The sequence below is a fragment of the Buceros rhinoceros genome, unplaced genomic scaffold, assembly GCF_000710305.1.
Source record: "Buceros rhinoceros silvestris isolate BGI_N320 unplaced genomic scaffold, ASM71030v1 scaffold16252, whole genome shotgun sequence".
Taxonomy (NCBI): domain Eukaryota; kingdom Metazoa; phylum Chordata; class Aves; order Bucerotiformes; family Bucerotidae; genus Buceros; species Buceros rhinoceros.
In genome coordinates, this window is record NW_010399597.1 from 11,718 (window position 1) to 25,451 (window position 13,734).

At 41.9% G+C, this 13,734-nt stretch overlaps 1 protein-coding gene across 1 annotated transcript; it reads right to left on the minus strand.

Moving 5' to 3' along the window:
• Positions 1–1,577: 1,577 nt before the first annotated feature.
• LOC104489395 (receptor-type tyrosine-protein phosphatase eta-like) lies at positions 1,578–13,053 on the minus strand (the record flags this gene model as incomplete). Its single annotated transcript, XM_010131551.1, is given in 16 exon segments — positions 1,578–1,736; positions 2,346–2,481; positions 2,963–3,123; positions 3,877–3,996; positions 4,404–4,538; positions 4,688–4,761; positions 5,680–5,770; positions 6,675–6,762; positions 6,853–6,861; positions 7,694–7,735; positions 8,838–8,925; positions 9,509–9,627; positions 9,768–9,978; positions 11,378–11,512; positions 11,760–12,047; positions 12,917–13,053. Coding segments are annotated over 16 exon segments (1,993 nt in total), but the record flags the coding sequence as incomplete, so codon positions are not given.
• Between the last annotated feature and the right edge of the window lie 681 nt (positions 13,054–13,734).

A 13,734-nucleotide genomic window follows, 5' to 3' on the forward strand; every position in this document is an offset into this window, starting at 1 on the left:
AGACAAAAAAAAGCAGCAGAATTCCAGGGACTCTGGTTATTATACCTTCATAAGATTTTCACCACTTTATAGCTATTCTATAGCATTATTCATAAACTTCATATTCCTCTGCATTGCAACCAGTGCAACGATTTGAAGACCAAAAAAATCACACCCCACCCCCTGCCCCCCGCCATTTCAGAAGTCCTTCATTGGTAATGCCTTCAAAAGTCTAACAGTTATGTACCAGCAAAATAAATCCAGTCTAATCCTCGGCTTGTAAAATCAGCAACTAGGGGTCTTCTGCTTGTTCTGTTTTCAAAAGGACCAGTTAAAACAACAGCAGCAGTATATTGCAAATAATGATAAAACAATGACATTAGAACCATGAGATGCAGGCAGCTAAGATGGTCTCAGTTTTGAATGGCTAAAACAACTGAGAAATTGGTCTTTACAGCAGATTCTGTGCGATGTGTTTTGGTAGAAACAGTAAAGCCAGTCAATCTGTTTGGGAGTGCTTGGACACTTGGAACCTTCGTTTCAATATTTTCACAGATTTATATATTTGAGGAAAAACAACAACAATGATAAAAAGACACCAACCTGAGTAAAACTCTATTAGAATAGAGTGATCATTATTCAGTAAATCATATATTGCACCTTTAAATAAATCATTATAAACTGTATAAAAACAGGAATATCAGCCAGAAACGGGGAGGAGCTATTCTGTCCGTCACACACACCCACACACACGTTCACATACTCACTTGCTCAGGTTTTTAACTATAGTTAAAGCTCGGAGTGACAGACCACACTCCTTTTCCTCTAGCAGAGGCACCGAAACGTTAAGGCAGGGGATATTTGTGGTGAAATGCAAAAACAAAGCTCACCTCCAAACTTCTGGAGAGTCCTGCCAACAGTGCAACTACAGTTAAGTTTGACATAAGCCTTATTTAAAAATCTGTGTACTCATTAAGAGTTTCAGTACAAAAATAGAATCTCTGCTGTTTTTTTTTTCCTAGAGTAGCAACTAGAAAAGGCACAATTTCCAAGTATAAATGTCCATGTGAAGGAGCTATTTGTACTCCTTTCTTTAAATAAAAAGTAACACAGAAAAAAAAAAAAATCACAGAGGCACATATCTATTAGCTAAGTAACCAGATACAGTAGATAAAATACGTTCCTGAAACTTATAATTAAATATTAGAACAGCCCACAAGCCTGGTGTCTGTAAATGAAATCATGTAAAATTGTAATAAAAACCTTGTGTTATTATTTTAATATTTCAATTCTAGTTTACCATTCATACTGCAAATGCTATTTCACCTATCAGTACTGTTAAATTCCCAAGAAAAAGCAAGATTCCTCTGTTTCAATAGTTTTCCTTGTTTGTGGTTTGGTTGGCTGGTTTTTTTAAACACCAATCTGTGGCTCCTGCCAGCACTGTGTTTCTCCTCCTGCAGATCACATCTTCGATGGCGGACAGAACTGGAGAAGCCAGACGTGAGACACCGCACACGCTCCCATAAAACACGAGTAGAACATCTCCCTTTGCTCTGCGCAGGTAACACCTCCCGGAGACACCGTGTCCTGCCGGGCTACGTGTGGTAGCCATTGGCCTTCCCGAAGCCGGGCCCAGGAGTGAGATTTTCATAGATTGCCATTGCTGTCATGTTTTGGTAAATAAGATCGGTTTTCTTGTCTTTCTGGGATCTAATAATATCCATAACACACTGGTTTAGGAAGACATACTGGTCCTGATGGGAGAAAAAGAAAAGAGTAATACTCTTCTAGAAAACACATGATTTTGGAAGTAATTCTGCTCCTGAATATAGGTTTTTGGTTCCACTGCACTGTATGTTATCACAGAGTATTTTTTAGAAGTTGTATGTATAGTTCACAGAAAAAAGGGCTGGAAGGGACCTCACGATGGCATCTGACCGACCTCCCATAAAAGAACTAGGGTCAGATTTACCGTCACGCCTAACACCCTCTTAAGAAACTTCAATGATGGAGATTTTACAGCCTTTTCCAAATCAGCTTGAGATAATCCACACGCCTTTTTGGATCAAAGTGATCATTTCAGCGGGGACACGTGTGCTCCTGCAGAACACAAAAGAAAAGATGCACACCGAGACCACTTGACTCAAGGTGATTCTGGCTCACAGCTGTGAGGGTAAAGATCACATGGGTAAAACGAGCTGCAGAAAACACTTATTCAAGATTTGATCCTTTCCAGCTGCAAACACCGATTTCATATTGCTCCTTAATATCTTCCTGTAATTCTGAGCTACACCTTGAGGCCACCCTTCCTGGATTATCACACACATTTGGAAAACACGCTGCTGGGTGAACGACAGCCTCACCTCGGTTTGCACCATTAAAGGTCGGTGCATCCGAAGATCGTACACCACTCCATACACATCCACAGTGTTCTCCATTTCGATCTGCTGAATCAGGCGGTCGATGGCAATGAACGTCCCTGTCCTCCCAACGCCAGCACTGCAATGACACAGGGAAGCTATTTACTGCCTTCTCTCAACCACCTGCTCGCCAGCGACTGAAGAAAAGCCATGAAACTAGTAAGATGCTTTCTATTATTTCAGCAGCACGGGTATTAACACCTCTGCAGCCGAGAGGGGTGGTTCTTACCATCACCTAAAGGGAGGGAGGGCACAGTTCTGCCCTTCCCAGCCTTGCATTTGCACAAGATTACATACAAAAGCTCTTGAAAAGGCAAATTTTTCAGTGCAATTTTCAGTGTAGGAGAGACAGTTTATTCTAATGAAATTTTTTTATCACATATTTTGCTACCTCCATAACATTGCTAGTTTCTGAAGCATGGGGCAAAGGTTTTATTTCAGCAGTATGAATAGCCCACATCCTTAGGCAAAGAGACTTTTTTTTTTTAATCACACTGAAAAAGAAGTGTTCTTAAAGCCACAAGACAAAAGTGTGTCTAACACAAACACGTTCTGCCTACCTGCAGTGCACCAGCGTAGGAGACTCGACGGGATTTTGACTGCTGTACTCATGAACGAGGTGTCTGAAGTTGATGAGGAGGTCTGTTGTCTCTGGCACCCCGTGATCCGGCCAGGAGGTGAAATGGAACTGGCGCACCATGTGGCTCTCTGGTGTGTTGGACTAAAGGGATACACATTAAAAAAGAAAACTGGCTTCAGAGGGCAGCAGCAGGGCTTCCTGCCACGTCCTGGGCAAAGCTCAGCCTCACCAGAGATGCCTGTTACAAACTGTGCAGTCATTTGAGCAGTGACATTTCAGTTTCCCTCTTTCTTCTGCTCTGGTAGAGAATACTTTGAAGTAATTCCTTTTACTTTTCACTTTACTCCAGGATCATCTCTGCTGCCTACATTTGCTGACAGAGACAGGGCTAACTGCTCAGCCTAGCAGCTGTTACAGCTATCTGCACAGGCACCGGTGTTGGTGCCGGTCTCAGGCTGGCAGACGCGAGGTTCCCAGGGGCAATGCGAGATTCCCACGAGCAGGCTGGGCTTTGCTGGCAGATCTCGTTCTGCCGCAGAGAGGGTCTTACTGACAGCTCCGTCCCAACGCTGGATATGGTACTAAACCGCTGTTGTGAAAAGCCAGGGCATACGAACAAACACATACACATCGGTATCACAGGAATGTCATTGTCACTAGGACTGTGAAAGCTTTTAAATCAGACTTTTGGCAGACATGCGACCAATACATTCAAAGCCTCAAATTAAAATAAAACACTCTTATCCCCTTCCCTCTACTAACTTTGAATTTGATTAAGTTTCAGTGAAATTACTATATTCTGTCACTCCAGTGTTGCTGGACACGTGAAGTCACAGTGATTACATAAACTACTCCTACAGATATTTACACACTAATAGTCGAGGGGGTACTCACCTTTTCTACAGTGAAGTCCCTTATTGTCCATTCTGGAAGGGGAGTCTCTGAGACCATTGTCACAATAATGTCACCATAGCTCTTGGGCTGTTTGTCTGGCCAGTACTGCTCACATTTTGTCTGCGCAGAGAGTTACAAGGTTAGAACACACTGCACAGCGACAAAGCAAATGACTCTTTAAGTAACACAGCCCCTGAGGCAGGGCTAGAAAGCACATCACCTATCCCAGTGGTTTACCCCAGGGCAGGAGAAGTTCTACCAATCATTCCTTCAGGAGAAGAACCCACACTTAAAGACAGCGATCCCACAACCCTCCTGAGACATTCTATTCTGGTAGTCAACAGATTTTAAAAAATGGGAAAAAGAGGGGAAAAAAAGAATCGTTCTTATTTAATTTTGAAACCAGTCTTGCAGTAAGGGGGTGGTTGTTAAAGGAAGTGGTCAGCCCCCAGCCTATGAGGAGAACAACAAAACTGGAAGAGATCCAACTGTCTTAAAGAGATGGCTCAGTTTTAATAAAAACATACCCGGGCTTGTTCGACACATTTTGTCAACATGACAATGGAGTAGATATTCTTTTCCCAAATCATGCGCCAGAAGTCATCTATAGTATTGGGTAAAGGACCCTGTGCAGCAATAAATGCCTTCTTTGAACTATAGCCCTGAGAAGAAAAAACCTCAAATAAATACATACATACACACACTACATCAATGAGATGTAAAAAGATGATTTTAAACATCACTCTGAGCTGTTAAGGCTACATCATAGAAACACACGTTATATTTCATTTCAACTAATGAAGCAACTTACAGGCATATAGTTTGCATTAATATAGTCATCAGTCGCAGAGCTTTGCTCTGAAAGCTTGACTCGAGAAATATCATCTGCAGAAAGAAGAGAGGACAAGAAAATTATGAATTTTAGAACTAGAACCTTTCAGCAAAATAAATGCTTGTCTAACATCTGTTTTCTAAATAAAAGGTGTTTTACAACAATGTGCATTTTAAGACTAATAATTTAGAATTTTTATGATGAAAGCCTTCAGAAAAATGAGCGGCCAGGATAAAGATTCAGAATATTCAGACTTTTTATTTTTAAACATGGTTTGATATTGCATATTTATGTATTTTTAATCCAGCACAAAATTTACTATAGTTTTAATTAGTGGTGAAAAACAGGTAGTTTGTCTGCTCCTGCCATAGCAGCTGATGTTTTTTCTTGGAGCATCCCTTAGTACCCGCCACCGTTTGCCTTCCAGTTCCTCCTTACACTCTGCTACGCTGGGGTGCCCACGGGAAGCTTGGTGGGGCTGCGGCTACCCACTCGTCCGCCAAGCTGGCCACCACGCGCCTCGTATTCCTCACAGCCCTGCACATCTGTCTGTCCATAGACAACCTCGGGCTGCGGCTACCCACTCGTCTGCAAAGCTGGCCAGCAGGCTCTTCGTATTCCTCACAGCCCTGCACATCTGTCTGTCCATAGACAACCTCTTGTTTTTTCAAACTCGACCACAAGTTTCTCACAAATGAAAAACTGAAATAATTTAATTAAGGGAAAGTTTTTGAAGGAGCTTTTGTGAGGGAAGTTTGGGAACTTTAGGGAACATTCTTGAGGGAAAGCTCTTTAGGTTTGCTTAGACAGTGATTTGGGAAAAGCAGCGGCCACACTCATTCGTTTGTAAACTGATTACATCAATCCCTCTGAAACCTCTGGGTACTATTAAAGCTAGATTAGCTAAACCCAAGGTTTTTCACCTAAAAACTCAACCAGTAGAAGATACAAAACTGAAGAGAGTAACTCACATGGTAAGACATTGTTGTATCTATTTTTTCCCCTGTTCTCAGCAAGTTCAGCAGCAAATTTGGGCTGATGGACACCGGCAGATTTGAGTTCCTACAGTAAAAGAAGGATTCATGAGTAGCCTGGTTTAGGGATCACACGTAAGCACATGACTGCAACAGACAAACACTCTTGGCCTTTGCTGTGAAAGCAGGTGTGTTAAACTGGGATAAATGGCAATGAAAATAATCCTTTTGCCAGAGTGACAGTGGCAAAGCTGATAGAGAAGGAATTAATACAGAATGCAGCATAGCAGCGTGTTTAAAACCCAGAGAGGGGCTTTAAAAGCCCAAAAATACAGGACACTGACATCAATGGCGCTCTCATTCTGACCCCAAGGCAGGGGAATACTTAGCAAAAGCTTTGCAGGCATTACGGGGAGACAGGGAACAAGTTCATCAAGAAAGGCCTGAAGGAAGCAAAATCTGAGAGGAAGGCAAAGCGGAGCACCAGCCTGCAAAGTACAATCAAAGGGACAGAATTTGATCCAGAAAGAAGAAGAAAGTCAATTAATAGCTTCAAGGAGGATAAAAAAGATTCGTTGACAGCAGATGTGACCGCACAGAATCCTTCCTGACACTTGATTCCTGTCTTCTGCACCTTAAAACAATCAAGCTTTAGCACATGTCACAGAAAAACCCTTACGGTCACTAAGCAAATCATAATTGCTGTTTCTCTGACAGAGAACTGTTGTTTCTCTGGTGAGGGCTCTGACCAGCAGGCCATGGTATAAGCTCACAGGTAGAGACAATAGTTCAGGATGTGAAGTATTTACATGCATTTCAACTAAATTTGGAGCTGCATCAGGACAGGAAAGGCTACACATGCAGCTTAACGATCTCTATAATAAAGGTCTCTTCTCTTCCCCTTCATTAAGCCTCGCGTACGCTCCATGGGAAAGCTGATTTGCCTTTCCAAAAACGATTGTCATGAAGTTCTCTCCACTGAGGGCACACACCTCGTACTCTTCAGCAAAACCACAGTTGGAGTCAGCTTGCTGCTTCTTGAAGTAGGACTCAAAGTTCTCCACTTTAATCAATTTTGATCTAAAATGAGAAAAGCCACATATTGGTAACTGGTATTAGGAAAACACACCATGAATTCAGTTAATGTGTTAGAAACTGTGCTTTACTTACTTCTTGATTCTTCAGGGGAGGGTTGGGGAAGAAAAAAAGGTTGATTAGACACATGCAGCTGTATTTTTCATTAGGTAAATCTAAGAACGAAAGCACGACTGTTAGTAGCAGCCACAACACTGTGCATTTACAGGGGTCGGGATATCGAGCATAGCATTTAACTGATCTGTTAAATCCAGGAGAGAATTGCGCATCCTTCACAAGAAGAACGTCACAGAAGGTGTCAGTCAGCTGCTTCTGTACTCCCCTCAGATTGGCCCCAGTCCCTGATGTATTTTATGTCAACTGTCAAAGTTTACCTAGGTGGAACTTCAGGGGATGCTCTGGCCGTGCCTTTCCATGAGCACAAAAATTGATACAAGAACCAGTATCGTGATTCACTGCACCACCTGCGACTTCCAGTATATTGTGGTTACCTTCCCATGGCCAGCCTTTACAATCTCAACATTAACCGAACTAATGGCTCAGCACAAAGTACTTGTAAAGCAGAGAAATATTCAGGCCATGGTGCAGAATTTTGCCTATGTGCACTTCACCAACAATTCGGATGTGCAGAGAAGCTTGTTTCATTCAAACATCCTGTTTTTTAAAACTAGGTAGAGCATTCGAGTGTCTAATAGCAATTCATGCAGCGAGCACTCAAATCCCTGCGGCAGCTCTAGAAGTCTCAATCAATACGGTTATTTTTAGTTTGCAGGCTGGAGACTCTAAATTCTATGAGGAATTAATACTGCAATATTCTATATAAAACCACACCAAAAACAAGTATCAGGGTTCACAGTAACTTTTACAAATATCACTTGAGCACAGAAAATAATGTGTGAAAGGATATGGAACTTACTTAATTGGAGAAAAGGACACTTCGGTATTTCTCTTATCTTTCCTATAAGGCAGAAGAAAACCACACAATCAGGTTCACAGTAGAATTCAACAGAATGCATATGAGATCTGTGAGGACAGCTATTTCCTGCACTGCTCAGAGCAATATCTTTTAAAGCATCTCATTCTGTGAAAACAAACCAAAACCCTCCTAAGGCAAACCTTACACATGGAGTAAAAACAAGATGTGTCAACCTTCATTCAGTGATGTTGAGCAATGGGACTGTTTCCTTCTGTTCAAACCAGAGGACAAGGCCTGAACACAAAGCACATAGTCCGGTGGAAGAAGCACATCTGAGGGGTCTGCATCCCTAGCTAATGTCTCAGGAGAACGGCTGCCAACCCCAGAATCCCTACAGGGAGTGTTCAGCAGTGGTGGGTCAGTGCTACTGGAGGAGATAGCTGAATGAAATTAAGTGTTCCTAGCTTTAAAGGAAGCTCTTCTCACTGTTGGCTGCAAACCAACCATTGGGCACGTTGAAAAAAACAAACAACAACAACAAAAAAACCCAGCAAAGACACTAAGAGAAGTGCACTAAGAGCCCAACAGCTAACTCTTTAGAAAGGATGTAACACACAACCAGAGGTAGGTGAAAGCCTTTGTGGACTCAAAGCCCAGATTATTTGGAAAACACTGTAAACAGAGACCAGTTCAAACTGTAGGCAACTCATCAGCTTCTGGAAATTCCAGAATGGGAGCCTCATGTGACAGGCCATCAAGCAATTTAAAAGGGTAATTAATGGATGATTTAAAATAAAACCATCTAAGATACAATTATGTATGTCTTTTAGCCAATAATTTGTGATGTCTGCTCACTTCTGAGTTAATTATTTCATCACCATGCATGAATTCCAAGAACTAAACAACACAAATCCTAACTCATTAGTTTGTAACTATGGGGTAGAACAAATTAATTTAACTAGTTTGATAAATCAACTCTAATCTGTAACATACAAACAAGATTTTTAATAGAATGTCTTTTGAAATATCATGACAGAAGTGTATAAAAAAGAAATAGAAGCCTTTTTCAGAGAAAGATGCAGACTCGCATCTTGAAATCTTGGTGTTCCTTGCCACAACAAATACAACAGTGAACGCACGTTACCTTCTCCTTCGCCAGAATATGAAACCCCCTATAGCGACTACAGCCAGCAGACCTAAAAGGCATCCAATAACAGCTCCAGCAATGACACCTGATAGAAGAGACTGAGAATTACTCATTGCTGATTTACCTCTTTGGCAATGATCTAACTCGATCAACATGCCACAACAGAACTTCCCAAGTGACAGAGCACACTCCGCTCTACTAAACCTCTTGTCTTTACTGTGTCCTTTGGCAGTACCCAGTACTGAAAGTGCATTAAGAATAATAAACCAAGGATGATAAATTAATAAAAGATTGGGATCAAAGGACCAGTATTTGCACTCCAATACACCCGCTTCTCATTTACCAGAACGGTTAGAACATCAGCTGCTTTTTGCTACGTCTTTCTCTACCAAGGTCTCACTGTGCCATCCAACCCCTTTTAGCATGCCAGGAATAGCAGAGCCCTTGGTTACTTCCACAGCGGAAGACACACGTGGGAAAAACGGGTCACCCACAGAACTAGCAAAGTATGAAATCACAGAGCAGTGTCACTGCAAAGCTAGCGAGAAACAGCCCATCACAGAGAAACCAGCGGGTGTTCTGCTGCTATGAAATTTGCCATAATTAAGGAGTCTCCACACACTGTGTATGGGCCAAACTGCCACTCCTGTATTTGACATTAACTATACCTGGGTCCTGGGGTAGCAAAACTGCCTCAGAACAGGGTGAAAACGATACGTAACTATCTTCTCCCACAATAATGTTGGCCGCCGTAAAGGTTATATTAGTGAAACCTGCAACACTTGCCCTGTTGATAAGGGAGAAGAAAAAAAAGAACAGGTCCATTACATGGTTTTAACAGCCTTAAGCAAGATCTGTAATCTTTTCATTAGATGGTCCTTCAGGTTTCAACTGCAGCAAAATTAAACAGTGGTTTGAAATAAATACCTGTATGAACGAAGTGGAATCAATGGTCCGTTTTCGTAGCCATACATTGTGTTGCCCTTGCCTACATTAACGATGTTTGTACTGTTCTGAGAATGGAAAGAAGGTGATTTTGCCTGCTCTGTATCTATGACATATGTTACATAGGTGACTGTCGTCGTCTTCTTGAAATCTTTGTATGTGTTGTTCAATTTAGACTCCAAAGACGTACAACCTTCAGGAAAAAACAAGGATATATGTGGTATACATCATCCACTGATGTTCTATCAATCAGCTGAGATGGTCACATTAACCACACTTGTCATTGCTCCAGAAATACTGCCAGGAATGGAAGGCTGAGTGCAGCAGACAATCTAGAAATCTCTTCTACTGCAGCGCAATCTACTGCACTACCTCCCTGCTCCCCAGCGATACTTGTTTTTATCTCCTTTTGGTTTCACTTCTACCACGTATAGTGGAGCTTCTCTGTAAAGGTACTTTAGTGGTGGATTCCGGCGTCATTGTGGACACCCTTCACTAGACAAGTCAGTCATATCCCTACACACTCTATCAGTTATTACACATAGAGCGTACAATGCAAACAGCGTAGAAAAAGTTAATTGGTATTTGGTTACATGCCACCCAAACAGCACCAAATGTCATTCAGGGTGACACTAAACTCATCCTGACCTATACTTCCTTGCTGTGTCTTACAAGAAGTCTCACCCCTAAACCAACAACTCAAGAGCAAGCAAACTGATGTAAGTATTCTAAGTTGCAGGATATCAACCCGGGGCATCTCAGAGAGCCTTAGACACCACTGCTTGTACAACTGAATACAGTCCCATCTGTAGGGAAGGTAGTGATGCCTTTTAAGACAGAGAAACACATCTCAAGCCTATTAACGGTATTTCAACACTATAAAGCTGAAGCGATGTTTGGCTGTAAGGATGGTTTTCAGCTCCTGTCAAAGCACTCAGACTCTATATTATAAATACAGGCAATCTTCCTTCCTTGTTATCTCAAAAAAAATGGGAATTTCCTGCACTGATGTGTGAGAGACTGAGGGACTTCCTGGACATATATTGTATGGAAATCCAGAGTGCACTGGTAAAAATGAAAAGAAGTCCAACTAGAGCCTACGTTGCAAAAGTCAGTTGCTTGATTTTATGATTTCTCACTAGACATTTCACCAGTTAAAGACATTTCTCTGTTCTGATGCTACAAAGAGATGAGTTTGATAGCACAGACTCCACTTTCCCTGGCATTCAACCTCCCATGGCAGGTAATGCAGACAATGCTATTCAAGCCTTCCACCTGCACTCCATCTCTCTCAGTTAATCAAGTGTTTCCAGTAAAATCCAGAAGGCAACAGCACAGGGGCAATACATAGGAGACATACATACGAGGAAAAAGACAGGCCGGACAAGGCTGAGTGGAAACAGTGACTTTCTGAAAACAAGGAGTGATCTGACTTGAAGCAAGCGAGATACTTGCCTTGTGATTTTTGAAAGGTGATTGAAGATAGTGAGGTTTTTTTTCTCTATCCATTTAACAGCTATTTAGAGTTGAAAACATAATGCTGTCTGATAAATGGTTTCATACTGCTATGAGATAATATCATCACATCTTACCTTGTTCTTCGGTTGTGATCATTACTGCATAGGCTTTTAATGGTCCATTCACTGACTCAAAATCCGAGAACTCAACAGACAATGAGCTGTGACTGAGTGCCTTGACTAAAGGAGCTTTGCTTGGAGCAGGTGGGTCTGTAAACAGAAATAGTTTAAGTACCTTAATGCCTGATAAAGAAAAGTTTTCCAAGTAAGAAAATGCTGTAGTACTGATGCTCTTCATATAATGAATATTTGTTGTGCATCACATCAGTCTTTGCACGAATGTGGTGTTTCATTAACGATCTGTAGGCTGATAATGTACTGCATTTGGTATTGCACAGCCATGAGGTTAATATTTTGGTCCTATGAACACCTTTAATTCTCAAATCTTCATACTTACCAGTAATGCTCGTCGTACACATTTTCTGTACTGGAAGGCTTTGGGAGCTACTTGAAAGAGTTGCAATAGTAACATTATAGGTGCTGAAATAATCTAAAGGCACTGTTCTGTAGGCTTCCTCGGAGCCTTCTCCCTTGCAGGATGGAGCCTGTTCTTCTTTTTCCCATGTATCGTTACGTATTTTAATTCTGAAACCAGAATTGTTACCAGAAGGACATGCCCACTTTATCATCAGGAAAGACTGCTTGGCCACTGGTTCACACTGAAATGAGGTCACTGATGCAGGAACTGGAAAGATGGGGGGAAAAAAGTGAGTAAGAAATTAAGTATTGAAGTATTGTAGTGATATGTCATAACATTTATAAAACTTCAGTATTCTTTCCGGTTTTAAAAAGATGAAGCTGCTGCCTACAAGGACTTTCTGCCCGGTGAGGAAGAGAAGTTTTCAGTACACAAAGTGCACAGATCTCTGCTATGCAAACTCCTCTGCACACAGGTTTACTGTGAAAGTTTAGGTTAAGTATCTGTGAAGATCAAAGTCTTCAAAATACTGTTCAACCACTGAACACAGCGGTATGCAGATTGTCACTAACTCCCTGTATAATTCTGTAAAACTCCTAGTAGCCAGCAAATAAGAAACGAACGTAAGCTCTGTACACTAAGAGCGCAGCACTAGCCATCTCACAAGCAGCAACATGGCAGTTTGTGTGAGAGTCCTACAAGGCACAATATAAAAATTGCAACCTTATGACCTTATGACAAAAGGATGTTTCAAAAAGACTGTTACAAGTTCATGGAGCAGTAACACTGAGAAGAAAGGTCCCTTAAAACTCAATGTCTTCAAAATTGGCCTTCAAGACCAAAACTCTTATGACTTCTACAGGTTTAACACACAGAAGATTTATTTCCTCTCTTGATAAAGGAGTATCTGGTACTTCCAAATACAGGGGTAAAAGACTTGTGGATTAAATTATTTTGTTATTAAAAAGAGGTACTATTTTCAGAAACTAGGGAGAAGCAGAACTGCATACCAGATGAAACAGATTTAAGTAAAAAGACAGATGTGAGTGACTGGGACTTATTTCTACTGCATTTTGTAAATATTTCTTTTCCTTCATTAACACTGTCAGCTACTCCTACTTATACAGTGAAATTACAGAAGGTTCCAGGGTTTATGTCTGTTAGAAGAGCTCAGGTGACACTGGATGTCGGGTTTCTAGAGGAGCCATGACTTTGGATCTCTATCCTGTAGGTGTAGCAGACTCTGCTTTGGTATGGAAAATGGAGCTGGGCTCTGTGGAAGTCAAGATGAGACTCCACGAATGCTCACAAATATTTGCTGATACACACAGACAGAAAAAGCAGAGGCACAGCCATGCTTTCACAGTTTGAACAGACTGAGCATTGTAAGTAGCCAAGCAGAACTTTCACAGTACCACAGAGGCTCTTAACAGATCCGTTGTAGGGAACATCTAGAAACTCTACTGAGGACCTCTGGGACCTATTCACTTCATCTCAGACAAAAGGGAATAAAATGAAGGTCAAGACAGAGCAGCACATATTCAGACAAGGGGAAAAAATGGTCACAATGCCTTGCATGAGGACCACAGGAGTACCTCAACCAGCACCACTCTGCTGACGAGCTGAGCAGAGCAGCAAGGCTGAGAGCCACAGAGCACAGTGGTGCCCACAGCCCAGCTGCCACCACGGGCCCTCCAAAGGGGGAAGGTCACCAGGCAAAACGCACTCTGTGCAAGCCCTTCAAAATCACGGCCCAAGGGCCTCATCCACAGGAAGGCATCAAAGCCCCCACAGAACCTCCTTTCAAACGCTAACACTGCTGACTGCAGGTGGGAGATGTGCAGCACTTCTGCCTGAAATAGCATGGTATTTCAGCCCTCAGCCCTCCGGCTGCGCTTCGAGCAGCCTGGCAGAGCAGCACCACAAGAACCTGTCACTTACTTGTAGACACGTT